This window comes from Canis lupus, chromosome 1 (genome assembly GCF_011100685.1).
Source record: "Canis lupus familiaris isolate Mischka breed German Shepherd chromosome 1, alternate assembly UU_Cfam_GSD_1.0, whole genome shotgun sequence".
In the NCBI taxonomy this organism is placed as follows: Eukaryota; Metazoa; Chordata; class Mammalia; order Carnivora; family Canidae; genus Canis; species Canis lupus.
In genome coordinates this window covers 31,360,407-31,375,694 of record NC_049222.1, presented here as the reverse complement: position 1 = coordinate 31,375,694, position 15,288 = coordinate 31,360,407, and the positions used below count along the sequence as shown (strand labels likewise).

At 37.0% G+C, this 15,288-nt stretch overlaps 2 protein-coding genes across 31 annotated transcripts in view; one reads left to right on the top strand and one right to left on the bottom strand.

Moving 5' to 3' along the window:
- Positions 1–3,905, top strand: part of REPS1 (RALBP1 associated Eps domain containing 1) — an 83,302-nt gene extending 79,397 nt beyond the window's left edge. For all 7 annotated transcript variants that reach the window (XM_038526177.1, XM_038526179.1, XM_038526175.1 and 4 more), the window contains 2 exons: positions 753–858; positions 2,919–3,905. In XM_038526177.1, the coding sequence (XP_038382105.1) occupies positions 753–858; positions 2,919–2,987 (175 nt within the window). In that variant the 3' untranslated portion in view covers positions 2,988–3,905. The remainder of the gene's footprint in view (positions 1–752; positions 859–2,918) is intronic.
- ECT2L (epithelial cell transforming 2 like) overlaps positions 2,813–15,288 on the bottom strand; it is an 80,215-nt gene continuing 67,739 nt past the window's right edge. For 9 of the 24 annotated variants that reach the window (XM_038526161.1, XM_038526163.1, XM_038526151.1 and 6 more), the window contains one exon: positions 2,813–5,505. In XM_038526161.1, coding sequence (XP_038382089.1) covers positions 5,378–5,505 — 128 coding nt within the window. In that variant the 3' untranslated portion in view covers positions 2,813–5,377. Of the gene's footprint in view, positions 5,506–7,373; positions 7,490–14,039; positions 15,093–15,288 lie in introns of those variants that run through there. The other 15 variants (XR_005353574.1, XR_005353579.1, XM_038526155.1 and 12 more) reach the window with 9 other exon arrangements.

Sequence of the window (15,288 nt, the reverse complement as noted above, 5' to 3'; positions counted from 1 at the left end):
AAATTTCTATCAAAATAAAAGAAATTAAAGTCAGACTAGCTCTCTAATTGAGCAGAGGTTCTCAGCTGTTCCCTCTCTAAGAGTTTTCTTTTTTATGAATAGGTGTAATATTCTTCCCCACTTTCCCCCCTTTCTATTATCAGGTTCAATTCCAATTTCATTTTGATAAACTAACACAAACCCTAGAACAAATTTTTAAAAATTAATAGTGTACATAACACTTAAGATTTTAACTATGGTTGTCCTGGACCCAGAATTGGCCAAAAAGGGCTCATGGGCCAAATTCACCTTATGGCCTGTTTTCTGTAAGGCCCAGAGCTAAGAATGGCTTTTATATTTGTGTAAAAAAAAAAAAAAAGAAGAAGAAGAAGAAGGGAGAGAAGAGAGAAAGAAGAGAAAAAGAAAGAAAAGAAACAAAAACCAAGAATATGCTGTAGAAACCATTTGGCCCACAAATTAAAATATTTACTATGTGGTCATTGATAGAAAATGGTTGCCGATGCCTGCTCTGGACTAATAAATGCAGGTGATTCTACAGATAAGAAGAATTAAAACAATAACCATAATACTTAAGCTCCTGAAGCTTAGGTACTTTTGGTTGACCATTGAAATGGAACAAGTAAGGTTGAGCGATGCTGCTAAGGCAAAAAATGTTCCCTCTAGTTTCTGGATTTAGAGATAGGTTGGAAGAATGGAGAGAATTTAAGATAAGAAATGACAATCTGTTTTTCTTGCTCTTTTTATCTTCTTAGGTCTGTTGGGAAAGATAAGAAAGCAATTCAGGCATCAATTAGACGCAATAAGGAAACCAACACAGTTTTGGCCAGATTGAACAGTGAATTGCAGCAACAATTAAAGGTATTCTGAATCTTTATTTGGGAAGTCCCATGGACTCAGAACATCTCAGTTAGCTAGAACTTAAAAGTGATCCAGCAATTCTTAAGCTAGTATAAAACTTCCCAGGCACCAAGAGAAACGTGTATCTAAAATGTTCTTTATGCCTTTGAATCTTTGGGTATTAAAAGAAGTTTTGTATGCTTGATTCTGGTCTGATTGTCTTTATATATTTATATTTTTATATATATATATATATATATATATATATATATATATATATCTTTATATATGTATATAAAATAAGACACTCTATGTATGGCATCACTGTTTGTATAATGTTCCTAAACTTTCATAATAAAACCCAAGATAAGAAATGTTGTGACCTCAGGTACATCCAAGATCATATACATGATTTTCTATACTTTTATTTAATTTTAAGATGATTTGAGTATTGTTAGTTTATCCCTTTATCAAAGACAACTCAGATTCTATTAAAGGGAGTTAAACGGGTCTAAAGAAGGAGGGTGAGGACAATTGAGGTCATTTTGAATGTGGAAAAGAAAAGAAAAGCCTTAAGTAGAAATGGGACTTACGGCCAGTGTATATTCCCATCATTTATACTTGAGAGGAATGGGTTTTTCTTTCTTACTACTATGATTTTTTTGAATCCCTACAAGTAAAAATTAGCCAGAATCATTCGTGGTTTACCAACATTATTAAGCATTCATGTCTTGTAAACCAGTGGTTCTCACATCTTGATGTGTATACAGTTAATCAGAGATCGTGTTAAAATGCAAATTCTGATTCATACTAGGTATGGAGTGGGATCTGAGAATTCTGCATTTCTTTGTAAGCTTCCGGATGATGGGAATGACTGTTGGTCCCACTTGGAAGGTTGCAAACCACTAAAATGAGGAAAAAAGAGTCCGTGGAAGTGTAAAATGAATGCTTGTTCCCATAACATTCTGTTTTTATCCCTCAACCAGCATTCATCACACTATCTGGAATTATTATGGCACATTTGTCTCTTTGTCCTACTAAAATGAACTCACTGAGAGTAAATCATAATTTTTTTCTGTGCAGGTTGACCATATATAGGTTGTCCACACAAAAATACTTTGAAGAGAAAAAGAGAGAGAGGGATGTGTTAATGTTTAGGCAGGAAATCAGAAATAAAGTGGGACTCTCCTCAATAAACTCATAACCATCTTGTCTCTACCCCCATACCTAGCACATGTTAGGCACTTGATAAATATCTGTGAATGAATGATATTTTTGTATAGCTCTTTGATCAAAGTAGATATTTGTAGTCATTCTATGATTATGAATTTGGTCTATTATAAAGGAATAACGTAAAACTAAGGATAAGCTTGCTGTTATCATACTTTGATAATGGAAATTTTGTTGATGGATCTTTTTCTGAAGAACTAAAGACGCCTTATAGAAACATGTATATAGGAGCTATTTTAAAAATAACTTTTCTCATTATTTTTGAGAACAGAAAACAGGAAGTATGATATGAAGTAGGAAGAGGTAGTTCTGATTAAAACACAATACTATCAGCATGATTGAGAAAAATCAAAATAAGTAGGTAAGTTAGGATTTGCTGGCTATCTGAAAAGACTGCTCAAAACCAACAGTGATTAGAAATTCTGATTGCAAAATAAATTTATTCATTGTGAAACCCAAACTCAAATCAGGTTCAGGAGTTGTTATGACCAGATATTATAATCACCAGGGGAAAGAGTCTGTGTTAATGGTCATCTACTGTTACTGTAGGGTGTAGGCTTAATGCAAAATGCATGAATTAATAGCATCATTTGCAAATATTGGCTTTTCTAATAATTAAAAAAACACTTTATTACCCTGATTTATTTAGTAAGAAAAATATTTTAATTAAGATCATATTTTAATATTACATACATATAAACTTTCCTAAGTGAAGTATCCTCTTAAAATATGAATGACTCTCCCTTCATCTTCTTAACAAATTTAGATTGTTTCCTTGATACTGAGTTGTTGTTAGATGTGCCTTACTTTTATATACTTCGAAACATAACTTAGTTTTGCATCTTTTTCAGGATGTTCTTGAGGAGAGAATTTCTCTGGAAGTTCAACTGGAACAGCTTCGACCATTCTCTCACCTATAAGCCAATTGCCGTTAACTGTGAACATACCCATTTTTAAGCAGTTTTGGGTTCAAGCCAATTTGGAGACCCAAACATTCAGCTCACTGCTTAATTCAACGTTAAATTTTATGATTCTGTTTTGCCCTATATGTTCACCTGTATTTAAGTATCTTTTATTTTTTAATTTCAACAATAAAAGGGTCAGGATGACTTTTCTTGGAGGATATATTTTGTTTGTTGGTATAGCCCACCCATCTTACTCCATAGTATCAGGAATACATGACATTGGTTCAGCATATTTACCTGGCCAGCACCTCACACAGATTTGGTTTACAGAATGGCCTTCCCATCTATATCTCAAGCACAAATACTTGTAAAAGGAGAGAAAATTAAATAAATTGTCAATTTGTTTTTTAGGTTTAATATTTTACATAAAGCATCTATATTTTGTAAAAATTTTGAAAATGAGTTTCCTACTTAATTTTTGATTTGAAAGAACTGTATTGGTTGAGGCATCCTTTAACCATAATCAGTGTTCTTTGGCGGTCCTGTGGTACTTCCAGGTTCTTCTATGTTAACTTGAGGGGCAGATATTCTTATTTTCCCAGTGAAAATTGGAGCAGTTTTGCCAATAACCTAGAATTGTTGTGTGTGTGATTTTACCTCAGCAGTCATGTAAACTTATGAAGATGCTATGAAGACAGGTCTTTCTTGATTGTCTCCTAGAAGCGAAGGGAAGGTATTGTGACCACAAACAACATAAGTACCACCCAATGCAAACATCATCATTTTTTGCATGATTTATGCATTTAACTCTCAATTAGAAGCTTATGCTTATCAGTTGCTACAGAGATTATTTTCAAATAATAATGTTTTAAAACATCTGAGGGCATTGATTATTCATGAAATAAATGGAAATTTCTGGAGATTTCTAATTTACTTTCAGCTATCTTGTCATTCAATCTTCAGCCATATAGATTGGTTTTTCCTATTAACAGCTTCTGCAGTGTGCCCTATTCAGGATGATATAATGTCGTATGATTTGTTTCATATTTATATGATATAGATACATTTTGATCACATATGTAAATTTGCATTCACTGCTGACCAACATCAGATGTAGAGGTTTATTCTGTAGGATCACAGAATCAAAGTGTGATTTTATACTAATAACACAGAACAATATTTTAACTTCTCTACATTTTTAATAGGAATTTAAATTTTTAAGAATTAGAAGGAATTTTGTATGTTATTGGAAAAAAGAAACTTTAAAATAGCCCAGTTCACAGTCCAAGGGTATACTTGTAGATTTTTATTATCTGAAAAGAGAATATGAAAGAGAAAGGAAACTGACAAATGAAAGCTCCCAAGATTAATACCGACTTTACTTAAAAAATGTGTATACATCAGCAGAAGTTCCAAGTGGCTAATAGATTTATAGCTTCAGTTTGTTAAATAATTAAATGATTTTAAAAGTACAGAAAACTACTGAACACCTGTTTTGCTGTTTCTTGAAACACAATTGTCTTAATTATTTTTGTTTCCTAAAAGTTTTTTTTCCCCCCAACAGCCTTCTAATTTAACAATGTCTAATTTAACTTTTTGAAACTTCTTACTTGGAAGGTCTGAAAATTTTAACTTTGCAACCAAAAGACACTTAAAAATCAGGGATCCCTGGGTGGTGCAGCGGTTTGGCGCCTGCCTTTGGCCCAGGGCGCGATCCTGGAGACCAGGGATCGAATCCCACGTCGGGCTCCCGGTGCATGGAGCCTGCTTCTCCCTCTGCCTGTGTCTCTGCCTCTCTCTCTCTCTCTCTGTGACTATCATAAATAAATTAAAAAAAAAAAAAATTAAAAAAATCACGGTACTTTTTAGTACTTCATAGTGGTTTATTTTTAATGCTCTCTGGAGGAGTATGTTCACATTAAGGATGTATGTAATAGGTTTTTGAGTAAATTGCCCTTTAAAATTCTTATACACATTTTTAAATCAATAATTATATCATGAAAATTTATAAAGATGGGATTGGTAAATCAAAATATTTCTCTAGACTGATCATTAAGAAATGCTTGTTTATACTGACTTTTTCATTAGATCATAAAACAAAAGTTTAAGTACACAATTATCCTTGTTCTGTCTTAGGTTTTATCAGTCAAATTAAATAATACTGTCTGAAAAATAACTACAAAAAGAAGTGCTTCAAAATTTTGGGCTCAAATTGTTATTACTATACATTTCTTTGCATAGTTGAACATAGGTGATAAAGTTTAAAAGTTAGGAGGGACTTTATGGGTCATCCTAGTTCATTCTCCCATCATCCATGACAAATCATCATTCCGCTTCCTACTGTATCTTCTGGAACACAAAATACACCATCTTTGCCAGGGAGAATTAGCGTCCATAATGTTTTCTCACTTCTCCATACTACTTTTGATTGCACTTTGGAGCACTGACAACCATAGGAATTTATCATCCTCAGCCTCTGTAGCACAAATCCATTCATGTTTTGGACCATGAAGAATAAATGCATTCTTGACATCTGTAAAAAATATTTCAAGCCCACTAATTAATCCTGGCAGGTCACAATCAAAAGAAAATGTTTTAAAATTCAATAATTGATCAAGTCATCTTGAGGAGTGTATTGACAACTGAAAAGGAATTCCAACAAACACAAGTCCATTTTAGAATATAACTTACTAAAAATACTGAATAATTGTAATATAATCTAAAATAATCTCGTCTTTGTGATTGTTTAATTAGCAGTTATTTTTAAAGACTAAGTGGTAAATGATGTCATGTTCTTTAATTCCTTGTCTCAGCCACTCCAGAAGAAACTAGCACCAGTAACAGTCTGCCTTGAGTTGGTGCAAGTAAAGATGCTGAGAGCTAAGCCTGACCCACCTTGGTATGAAGGCCTTTGTTAGAATTAAGCCACCTATGTAGCTGACAGCAATTTGACAACTGGACAGTGCTGACTTAAGGGGAGATGAAAAGTAGATATCTTACTCTCCTTAACCATTCCTAGTGATTATAGATATGTCACCTGAGTTTGTCTTCTAGGTGGAAATACTTATTTTCACTTTTGGTATTCATTTTTTCTCAGGTTCAGATTTAAAATGATGCTAAAGCTAAAGGGAAGCAATCCTTTTTACAGGGTGAGTTCCCTAAAACCTTTGTCAGTCCTGCCTTCACGTGGTGAAAAGGATTGGAACGAGAGGTACTCCATTCAGATTGGCCTAACAGGAAAGAGAAGGATCCTTTTGAGCTTAAGAAGTAGAGTGTAGGACAATAATTAAAAATAGGCATGGTAGTTTTAAGTAGGGTTTCTTTTTGTAACAGACGACAGTTCCATTGAGATTAATGAGTGAAATGTTTGTTATTAAACATCCTTTGCAAATCTGTTAATTAGAGAAGAACTGTCAACTTGAATATGAACTTAAAAGGTACACAGATCTGTAGTAATCACTTTGTTCTAGTGGAATGGAAACAGCATATAAAAATTTAAAAAAAAATAGTAACATTGATAGGCAGTACAGAGTCCTAGTAAAATGGAAAAATAATAGGTAAAAGTGTAAAGTTGTAACATTTACAAGCAGTAGTAAGTAGTGGCTCTCCTGGCTGATTGCTTCAAAGAACTCAGGATAATGTGGGTTCATGCTTCCCTTTGTGATTTTCAAAAGTTATTTTCCTAATAATGTAGTGCATGTCTGACAATGCCAGCATTCCTTTCTTTTGCTATTTCAGGTAGATGCAAATTTACATTAATGAAATCCTAAAAACATTGGGAGAACTATTTGCAAACTTGGAAATGAAAATTCCATTCCTTTTTCTATTTTATATTTCAATAGTTAATGAGCATTATATAATACAGCTTTCTAAAAGTCTTTAACTCTTGGAAGAAAAAGAATACATACATTTGGAATCTGGAATATCCTCTACAAGTAACCTATGAAGGGCCACTGATGCAATGAACTGGTAGGTGGATTTTGAAGTTCTTTCAAATGGAGTATGCAGTGTGCCCCGACTAGAAACCAGCAGTGCATCATTGAAGAGGAAAAGACTGAGGTCACAGGTTTGTTCGTAGAGCCTGTGTTTTTTTGTTTTGTTTTGTTTTGTTTTTTTAATATTTATTTATTTATTTATGATAGTCACAGAGAGAGAGAGGCAGAGACACAGGCAGAGGGAGAAGCAGGCTCCATGCACCGGGAGCCCGATGTGGGATTTGATCCCGGGTCTCCAGGATCACGCCCTGGGCCAAAGGCAGGCGCCAAACCGCTGCGCCACCCAGGGATCCCCGTAGAGCCTGTGTTAAAGTGGAAAAGGGTTAGGTAGACCTACACGCTTTGTTACACAGTACACCATTTTTGCATTGATAAGCCAACAGTCAAGGCTTTGCCCACTACAGACCTTTGGGGTGGCTCGTTGGAGTTCTCATATTTTCCTCCTGGTGTGAAGAGTCCCTTCTGTCTCAGACCAATGCTGTGGGTGGGCCTCAAGGTTCTTGGTGGAATGAATTGACTTACCTGCTAGGCAAGGATTCAATCAATATGAGGGAAAGGGACATGGAACTTCTCCTTTCTGACATGAATCATGCTAGAGCTGTGTCATTAAACCTCTGTCAAGTTTGGAATTTTGTGTCTGATGTACCCTAGTATTGGTTTACTTGTGTGTGTACTCACCAGGGAGTCAAGCAACATGTTGTGGAGGAGCTAGCACCCCACACACACCCATACACCAGGAGAGACCACGTGAGGGTATCTCAGTGTTTTGATAGGATAACCAAAAAACGTTTTTCTCTTAGAAGCATCAAGCAACCCTCAGTTACTCTAAGGAAGGGAGTCTGGCTTGATGTTCAGAGGAAGTCTCATTTTTTACCTTTACCATATTTGTTTGATTTTTAAATTGTCAATTTAAATCCTTATAAAGTTGTACATAAATGCTTAAGTGGCATCAATCCATACCATTGGCTTTTTTTTTTTAAGTGTCCTTTTTTGTTTCACTTTTTCTTTTTGCTTGGTCCCCTCCTCCCTGCACTCAGGCCAACCACTCTCTATCTTTGTTTTCATCCTTGCTCAGGTAATCCCACCCACACATAGGTATGTATGTATACATCTATTTATAGGTAGGTTGCCATAATTTTACAAAAATGGTTATATTATCCACAGTTTTTTCCTGCTTTTCTCACTTAGGAATGGGAATCACTTCAACTTTTTTTTTTTTTTTTTTATTCATGATAGAGAGAGGCAGAGACACAGGAAGGAGAAGCAGGCTCCATGCCGGGAACCCGACGCGGGATTCGATCCCAAGACTCCAGGATCGCGCCCTGGGCCAAAGGCAGGCACTAAACCGCTGAGCCACCCAGGGATCCCAAGTTAACTATTTTTTATTTTGCTTTATTTTATTTATGTTTTTTTTTTTAATTTATTTGAAAGAACTCAAGTGGGGGGAGGGACAGAGTGAGAGAATCTCCAGCAGACCCTACACTGATCCCAGGACCTGATATGACCTGAGCCAAAATCAAGAGTCCAATGCTTAACGAACTGAGCCACCCAGGTGCCCCTTTATTATTTTTAATGGCCAAATAATACTTTAGGGTGTGGGTAGACCATCATTTATTCAACTATTCCCCTTTTGATGCTCAGTGATTTTGTTCTTTGTTTTTGTTTAAAGATTTTATTTATTCATGAGAAATGGAGAGGCAGAGATACAGAGGGAGAACAGGCTCCTCGAAGGGAGCCCTGGATTCAATCCCAGGACCCAGGATGACACCCTGATCTGAAGGTGCACACTCAACACTGAGTCCCGATGCTCAGTGATTTTGTTTACAGACTTGGGTCTCTTTTCTCCCTTCCCTCCTTTCACTAGTTCTTTATTGCCACTATGTGCAATGTTCGAATAAACTGATCTTCACATAAAATCAAATCCCTTACACGGTTACTTCTATCAAATAGGCCTGTGGAGGGTAGGATTGATTGGTCAAAGGTTTTATGTATTTTTATCAAAAACTTTCAGATTGATGGGCAGCCTGGGTGGCTCAGCAATTTAGCACTGCCTTCAGTCCAGGGCGTAATCCTGGAGAGCTGGGATCAAGTCCTGCATCGGGCCCCCTGCATGGAGCCTGCTTCTCTCTCTGCCTGTGTCTGTCTCTTTCTATGTCTCTCATGAATAAATAAATAAAATCTTAAAAAAAAAAAAAAACTGATTGCTGTCCATAAAAGCTGCTAAAATTACCATTTAGAATTCATTGTATATGACAATGGCTCTGACTTATACACAGTACAAACTTTAATGTCCCTCTAAATTACCTGGAGATTTTTGTTAAAATGCAAATTTTGATGCAGTAGAGCTAGAGTTCTGAGATTTTCTGCATCTATGATAGCTCCCTTATAATGCTGATGTGCAGACCACACTTTGAGTGGTGAGGCATTTAAACCATCTATTAGTTACAACTGTGTCATGCTAGGCAAAGGATTGGATCCAGAGTCCTGGTGAAGACTATTATATTTCAGGTTCAGCTATTTGGAGAGTGTTAGGAGGTACTGGCTATGTTAAGTGTATGGTTAAGGAGAAATGCAGTGGTCACCCAATCACCAGAGCCAGCTTTGCCTTTCTCACACATTTTCTCTCCATGTCTATGTGGTTATGACTTAGGCTGGAAGGAGTGTGGTGCTTCACATATACTGATGTCTTACAGGAAATCATATTCTAGATCAAGTTGATAGGGTATCCTGACAATAATGGTGCATATAGAACTAGTGACGAGGAAGAGAGGAAGCAAGAAAGGGAGGAGATATTTATTTTTTTTTTTTTTTTTTTTTTTTTTTTTTTTTTTTTGGGAGGAGATATTTAAATCTGTGTGTAATGGTCTATATGTGGTGAATGGCCACTTTAAGTAGATAAGAGAACCCCACCCATATTGTCCTTTTCTGGCAATTTTACCGTATAACTAATAAGAAGAACAATTACTTCTCCTCTCGTACCAGTTTAGAAAAATGTTCAAAGCTATAATAAAACTCTGCTGTTTTACCTGAATTATCAGAATGTGTTCTAAAGGAGTGGCTTTGAAAGGGGTGGTTGCTTTGGTAAGTAATCACCTTTTTCCTTTGGAAAGGGTCACACTGGGGGTGGAGGTAAAGGAGAGGATCCCAATTTTGTGACCCACAGGGAGCGAGCGGGTGGTTGGCCCAAGGAAGGGCAGGAGCAGGCACATTATCTCGGAATTGAGGCCACTTGTAATTAGAGGACGTGAACAGGGAAGGAGGCTTGAAGACACAAAGAGGTTTTCATTATTTCAATCTGATTATGCGAGTGCTATTTAAAATCTGTTCTATCTAGAAAAAAAGGTTTTCAGGGGGATCCCTGGGTGGCTCAACGGTTTAACGCCTGCCTTCGGCCCAGGGTGTGATCCTGGAGTCCCGGGATGGAGTCACACATTGGGCTCCCTGCATGGGGCCTGCTAATCCCTCTGCCTGTGTCTGCTTCTCTCTCTGTGTGTCTCTCTCATGAATGAATAAATAAAATCTCTAAAAAAAAAAAAAAAAAAAAAGGTTTTCAAAAGCCATTTACTAAGTTAAGACCCTCAAGGAGCACCTGGGCAGCTCAGTAGGTTAAGTGTTGTACTCTTGATTTGGGCTCAGGTCATGATCTCAGGGTGGTGGGATCAAGTCCTGTGTCAGGCTCAGCATGGAGTCTGCTTGTCCCTCTCCATCTGCTCCTCCCACCATTCATACTGTCTCTCACCCTCCCTCCTTAAAATGAGTGGATAAAATCTTTAAAAGAAAGAAGGAAAGGGAGGGCATAGGGAAGGAAGGGAGCGAGGGAGGGAGGCCCTCAAGATCTCCAACAATTTTCATGCAGAGATGAGAAACACCAGAACCTTTTTTAAAAACTTAACAATAGTTCTACATATGTCAAAGTAAATAATTTCACCTTTCATATTGACATAATAAAGCAATAGAAGTGGAAACTATGGATCCTAATAGGGTTTCAGAAAGCCACTTCTGCAGATTCAAAAGAACCAACTCCAACTCCAAGAACCAGTTCCAAGGGTACAATTTCTTTTCCCCTGAACTTGTGTAGGGTTTCTTTTCTTGTTCAGAAATAGTTCAAATGACTCAGCAGAATATAACAGGTCTATTACAGTTTAAATTACTAATATCATTCTAGAAATGTTTTATTGTTGTTTATTGTATTAGACTGCCAACAGGATGAAGTACCCAACTTATATAAATACATAAAACCTTGAAAGGAATCTTACAACCTCGGGCATGAACAGACAACAGTGAGCTATAGGTTCTCTGAGCCGACCTGAACCACAACTGTAGCTCCTATAAATCCACACGCTGACTTTTGATGCTAGCGGCTTTCTGAGTTTCCAGGATAAGAATCGATTCAGAGCCAGAGGCCAGTATCCCTGGGAAGTCCCCAATATGTAGTTGCCTTGGTAAGTGACTGCCGGTCTCTTTGTGTAAGGTTAAGAAGAATGTTTACACTATGCATTTTGGGCAGTGTAATAGGGGTTTTCCCCAAGAGGACTTGGTCTGAGAAGTAGATGTCTCCCTTCGGTGATTCAAGGCCATGCCACTATTTACCAGTCCTAGAGGGCTTCATCTTTTGTCACCTTTGCATCAAGTGAAGGAAGAGAGAACAACAAGAACATAAAAAGCCTGTTTAAAAACCAGCAGGCTTGGGATCCCTGGGTGGCGCAGTGGTTTAGCGCCTGCCTTTGGCCCGGGGCGTGATCCTGGAGACCCAGGATCGAATCCCACATCGGGCTCCCGGTGCATGGAGCCTGCTTCTCCCTCTGCCTGTGTCTCTGCCTCTCTCTCTCTCTCTATCATAAATAAAAATAAAATAAAAAAATAAAAACCAGCAGGCTTAAGTCACATCAATGCAAATTGGTGTTTCTGGAAAAATGATATAAAAGTTCCAAATTACGGGATCCCTGGGTGGCACAGCGGTTTGGCGCCTGCCTTTGGCCCAGGGCGTGATCCTGGAGACCCGGGATCGAATCCCACATCGGGCTCCCGGTGCATGGAGCCTGCTTCTCCCTCTGCCTGTGTCTCTGCGCCTCTCTCTCTCTCTCTGTGACTATCATAAATAAATAAAAATTAAAAAAAAAAGTTCCAAATTACATATTATAAAAGCTTAACATATCCCCAAACTGTGGGCTGTATCCATAGACCAATAGCTCCAAATCACCTCGCTCTAAAACGACCCTATGACTTCATCTCTAGCCCAGAGGAAATGTTTTCATTTATGGTGTAAATATTTACTTGTTTTTTTCTGTCACAGCTCTTGTCTATTAGTAATTTGGCTAGTACGTGCTACTCAGCTGGTGAATTTATTTAGAGGAAGGTTCAGTTCATTTTTTCACCTGCTGGCCTAATCAGTAGATAGAGCAGTGAAACTTGGTTTTGAATTTCAGACCAGCACTTTTTCTGTGGCCTCAGAAAACTTACTTAAATCCAGATTCTCACCAATAACACTGTTCCAGTCCTACATGCCTTAGCAAGTGATTGTAATGAGTGTATCAAATGAGAGACTTTAAAAATATGATAGGGGCACCTGGCTAGTTCAGTGGGAAGAGCATGTGACTCTTGATCTCGGGGTTGTGAGTTTAAGCCCCATGTTGGGTGTAGAGATTACAATAAAAAATAAAAGCGTTGACTTAAAAATATGGTAAATTATAAAGCCTTATACTCATGTGAGTCAGTATTATAAATATAAGCAGAGTTTCCTCTGAATAGAAATCCCTAGTGGAAGTTATGGGAATGGGATTTCTTAAGTTTTATGGGACATTCCAAAATGATAGAAAACAAAGTTGCAGGCTAAATATTTTATAATACTTTTTGGAATATGAACCTATCTTGTATTTACTTAATTTTAAATGTTAAAGTTACATTTACATTTATTTGCTTGGCAAATCACTGAGATAGTACCTATTTTAATATAAATGTACCTCATAATTAGAGGGTAAAATAATTTAGTATTCTCCCATTGTCCTCAAATTCTTAATTGTACTCTCTGTTGTCCCAATACTGAAAACAAGCCTAAATTCTAATAATTGAGAATCTGGTTTCTGGTTGGACAGGTAAAGAGCTTGGAAGTCCTAACTTCCAACCTCACAACAAAAAAGAAGCTGAAAACCTCAGCATCAACAACTCTTCTCTGATGTATCGGTGAATTAAGGTCACAAGGGAAACCAGCACCCCAAAAGCTGGAGAGACACTGACAGAAGCACAGCTTACTGGAAGCAGAAACTCCTTGCTGGAGGAGCATCAAAAAAGAGTATTTAAAGGAGAACCGACTAATTGTTAAGAGTCAGTGTGAACTACTTTAAGAGAGTAGCAACTCCTGGAAGCCTAGCCTTAGGGGAACATTCTCTCTCCATTTGCATGAATTTAAAACTTTCAGGAGTTTTACTTCCAGGAGCACCACTAGGTTCTCACTGTGAAGATCAAAGAAAAATATTTTCATTATTCCTGATAGGGAGGGGAATGGTAACTTTTTAGAAATGGTGCCGGAAAAGTTCTCTTCTCTTTACCAAAGGAAAAGATGGGGTAAACCTTACAGTTTACCTCAAGGGAAACTATTTTACCAGAATCTAACCATATGGGGGAAGGGAAACACCTACCTCCAGGCCCCTCTAGCCTTCCTGTCTCTTAGAGGTGTACAACAACAAAACAAAAAGGACTGAAAGACACTTGTGAGAGTCCTAGCCCAGGGGCACAGCTCACTAAAAAATTAAGACCTAATCATGAGATTATAGAACTCTTCTTCCCTTCCCATTTGACACCACATCAAAAGGATTCCTTATAATGACAAGGGATTACAGCTAATAAGAACTAGAAGGCTCAGACCCTATTTAAGGGATCTCTAGGGAAACTTAGTGACAACAGGGGAGACAAAAACAAGAATACCAAAATAAACTGTAGCCTCTGATACCACAGCTACAACAAGCAGTAAAAATAGGCTAATATCTAGCCACATAAACAAAACCTCACACTGAAGAACTGTTTACATCAGTTCTTTTTTTTTTTAAGATTTTATTTTATTTTATTTATTTTTAAAGATTTTATTTATTTATTCATGGGAGACAAACAGAGAGAGAGAGAGAGACAGAGAGACAGAGACACAGGCTCCATGCAGGGACCCGGGTCTCCAGGATCAGGCCCTGGGCTGAAGTGAAGGCAGTGCTAAACTGCTGAGCCACCAGGGATGCCATACATCAGTTCTTTTCACCTAACATGTCATGTCTAGCTTTCAACAAAAAAAATTACAAGTCATACGAAGAGAAAAGAGAACAGTTTGACAAATCAAGCATCAGAGTCAGACTTATATGGCAGGGATATTGTTGGAATTATTAGATCAGGAATTTAAAATATTTATAATGAATAAGCCAAGTACTCTAATGAAAAAGGAGGACAACATGCAACAAAAGAACAGATGAGTAATAGAAACAAAGAAATGGAAACTAAGAATTAAAAGATTGTAGATTTAAAAACACTGAAATGGAAATGAGTAATGCCTCTGATGGGCTCTTTAGCAGACTGGACATAGCTGAGGAAAGAATCAATGAGCTTGAAGATACATCAATAGAAACTTCCCAAACTGAAAAGCAAAGAGAAAAAAAAAGACTGAAAAAGAAAGGAACAAACTACCCAAGAAATGTGGGACAATTACAAAAGGTGTACATATGTATAATGGGACTATCATCACATGGAGAAAAAAGACAAAGGAACAACAGAAGAAATACCTGAAGTGATGATGGCTGAGAATTTTCCAAAATTATTGAGAGTCCAAAACCACAGGTCCAGGAAACTTAGAGAATACCAAGCAGGGTGAATACCAAAATTTCTACACCTAGGCATATTACATTCAAAATCCAGAAAATCAAAGATAAAATCTTGGGGGGGAAAAAAAAAGAACAAAAAAAAAAAACACTTTACCAAAGAAGAACAAGAATAAGAATTACACCAGATGTCTCTTCAGAAACCAGGCAAACAAGAAGAGAGTAAAATGTTGAAAGAAAAGACAATTCTGTAGCCAGCAAAATTATTCTTCAAAAGTGAAAGAGAAATAAAGACTCTCAAGAATTGAGGAAATTCATTGCAGTAGATCTGCCTAGAAAGAAATGTTAAAAGAAGTTCTTTAGAGAGAAGGTAAATTATGTAGGCAAGAAATAAATTCTAATATTAAAAACAAATATAAAATAAATTCTAATAATAAAAAACTGGAATAATCCCTAGCACATCTCCTACCACCCCAGTGTGCTTAGAATTGCTGGTTTGATAGCTAGTTTCCTTCCATCCCTACAGCT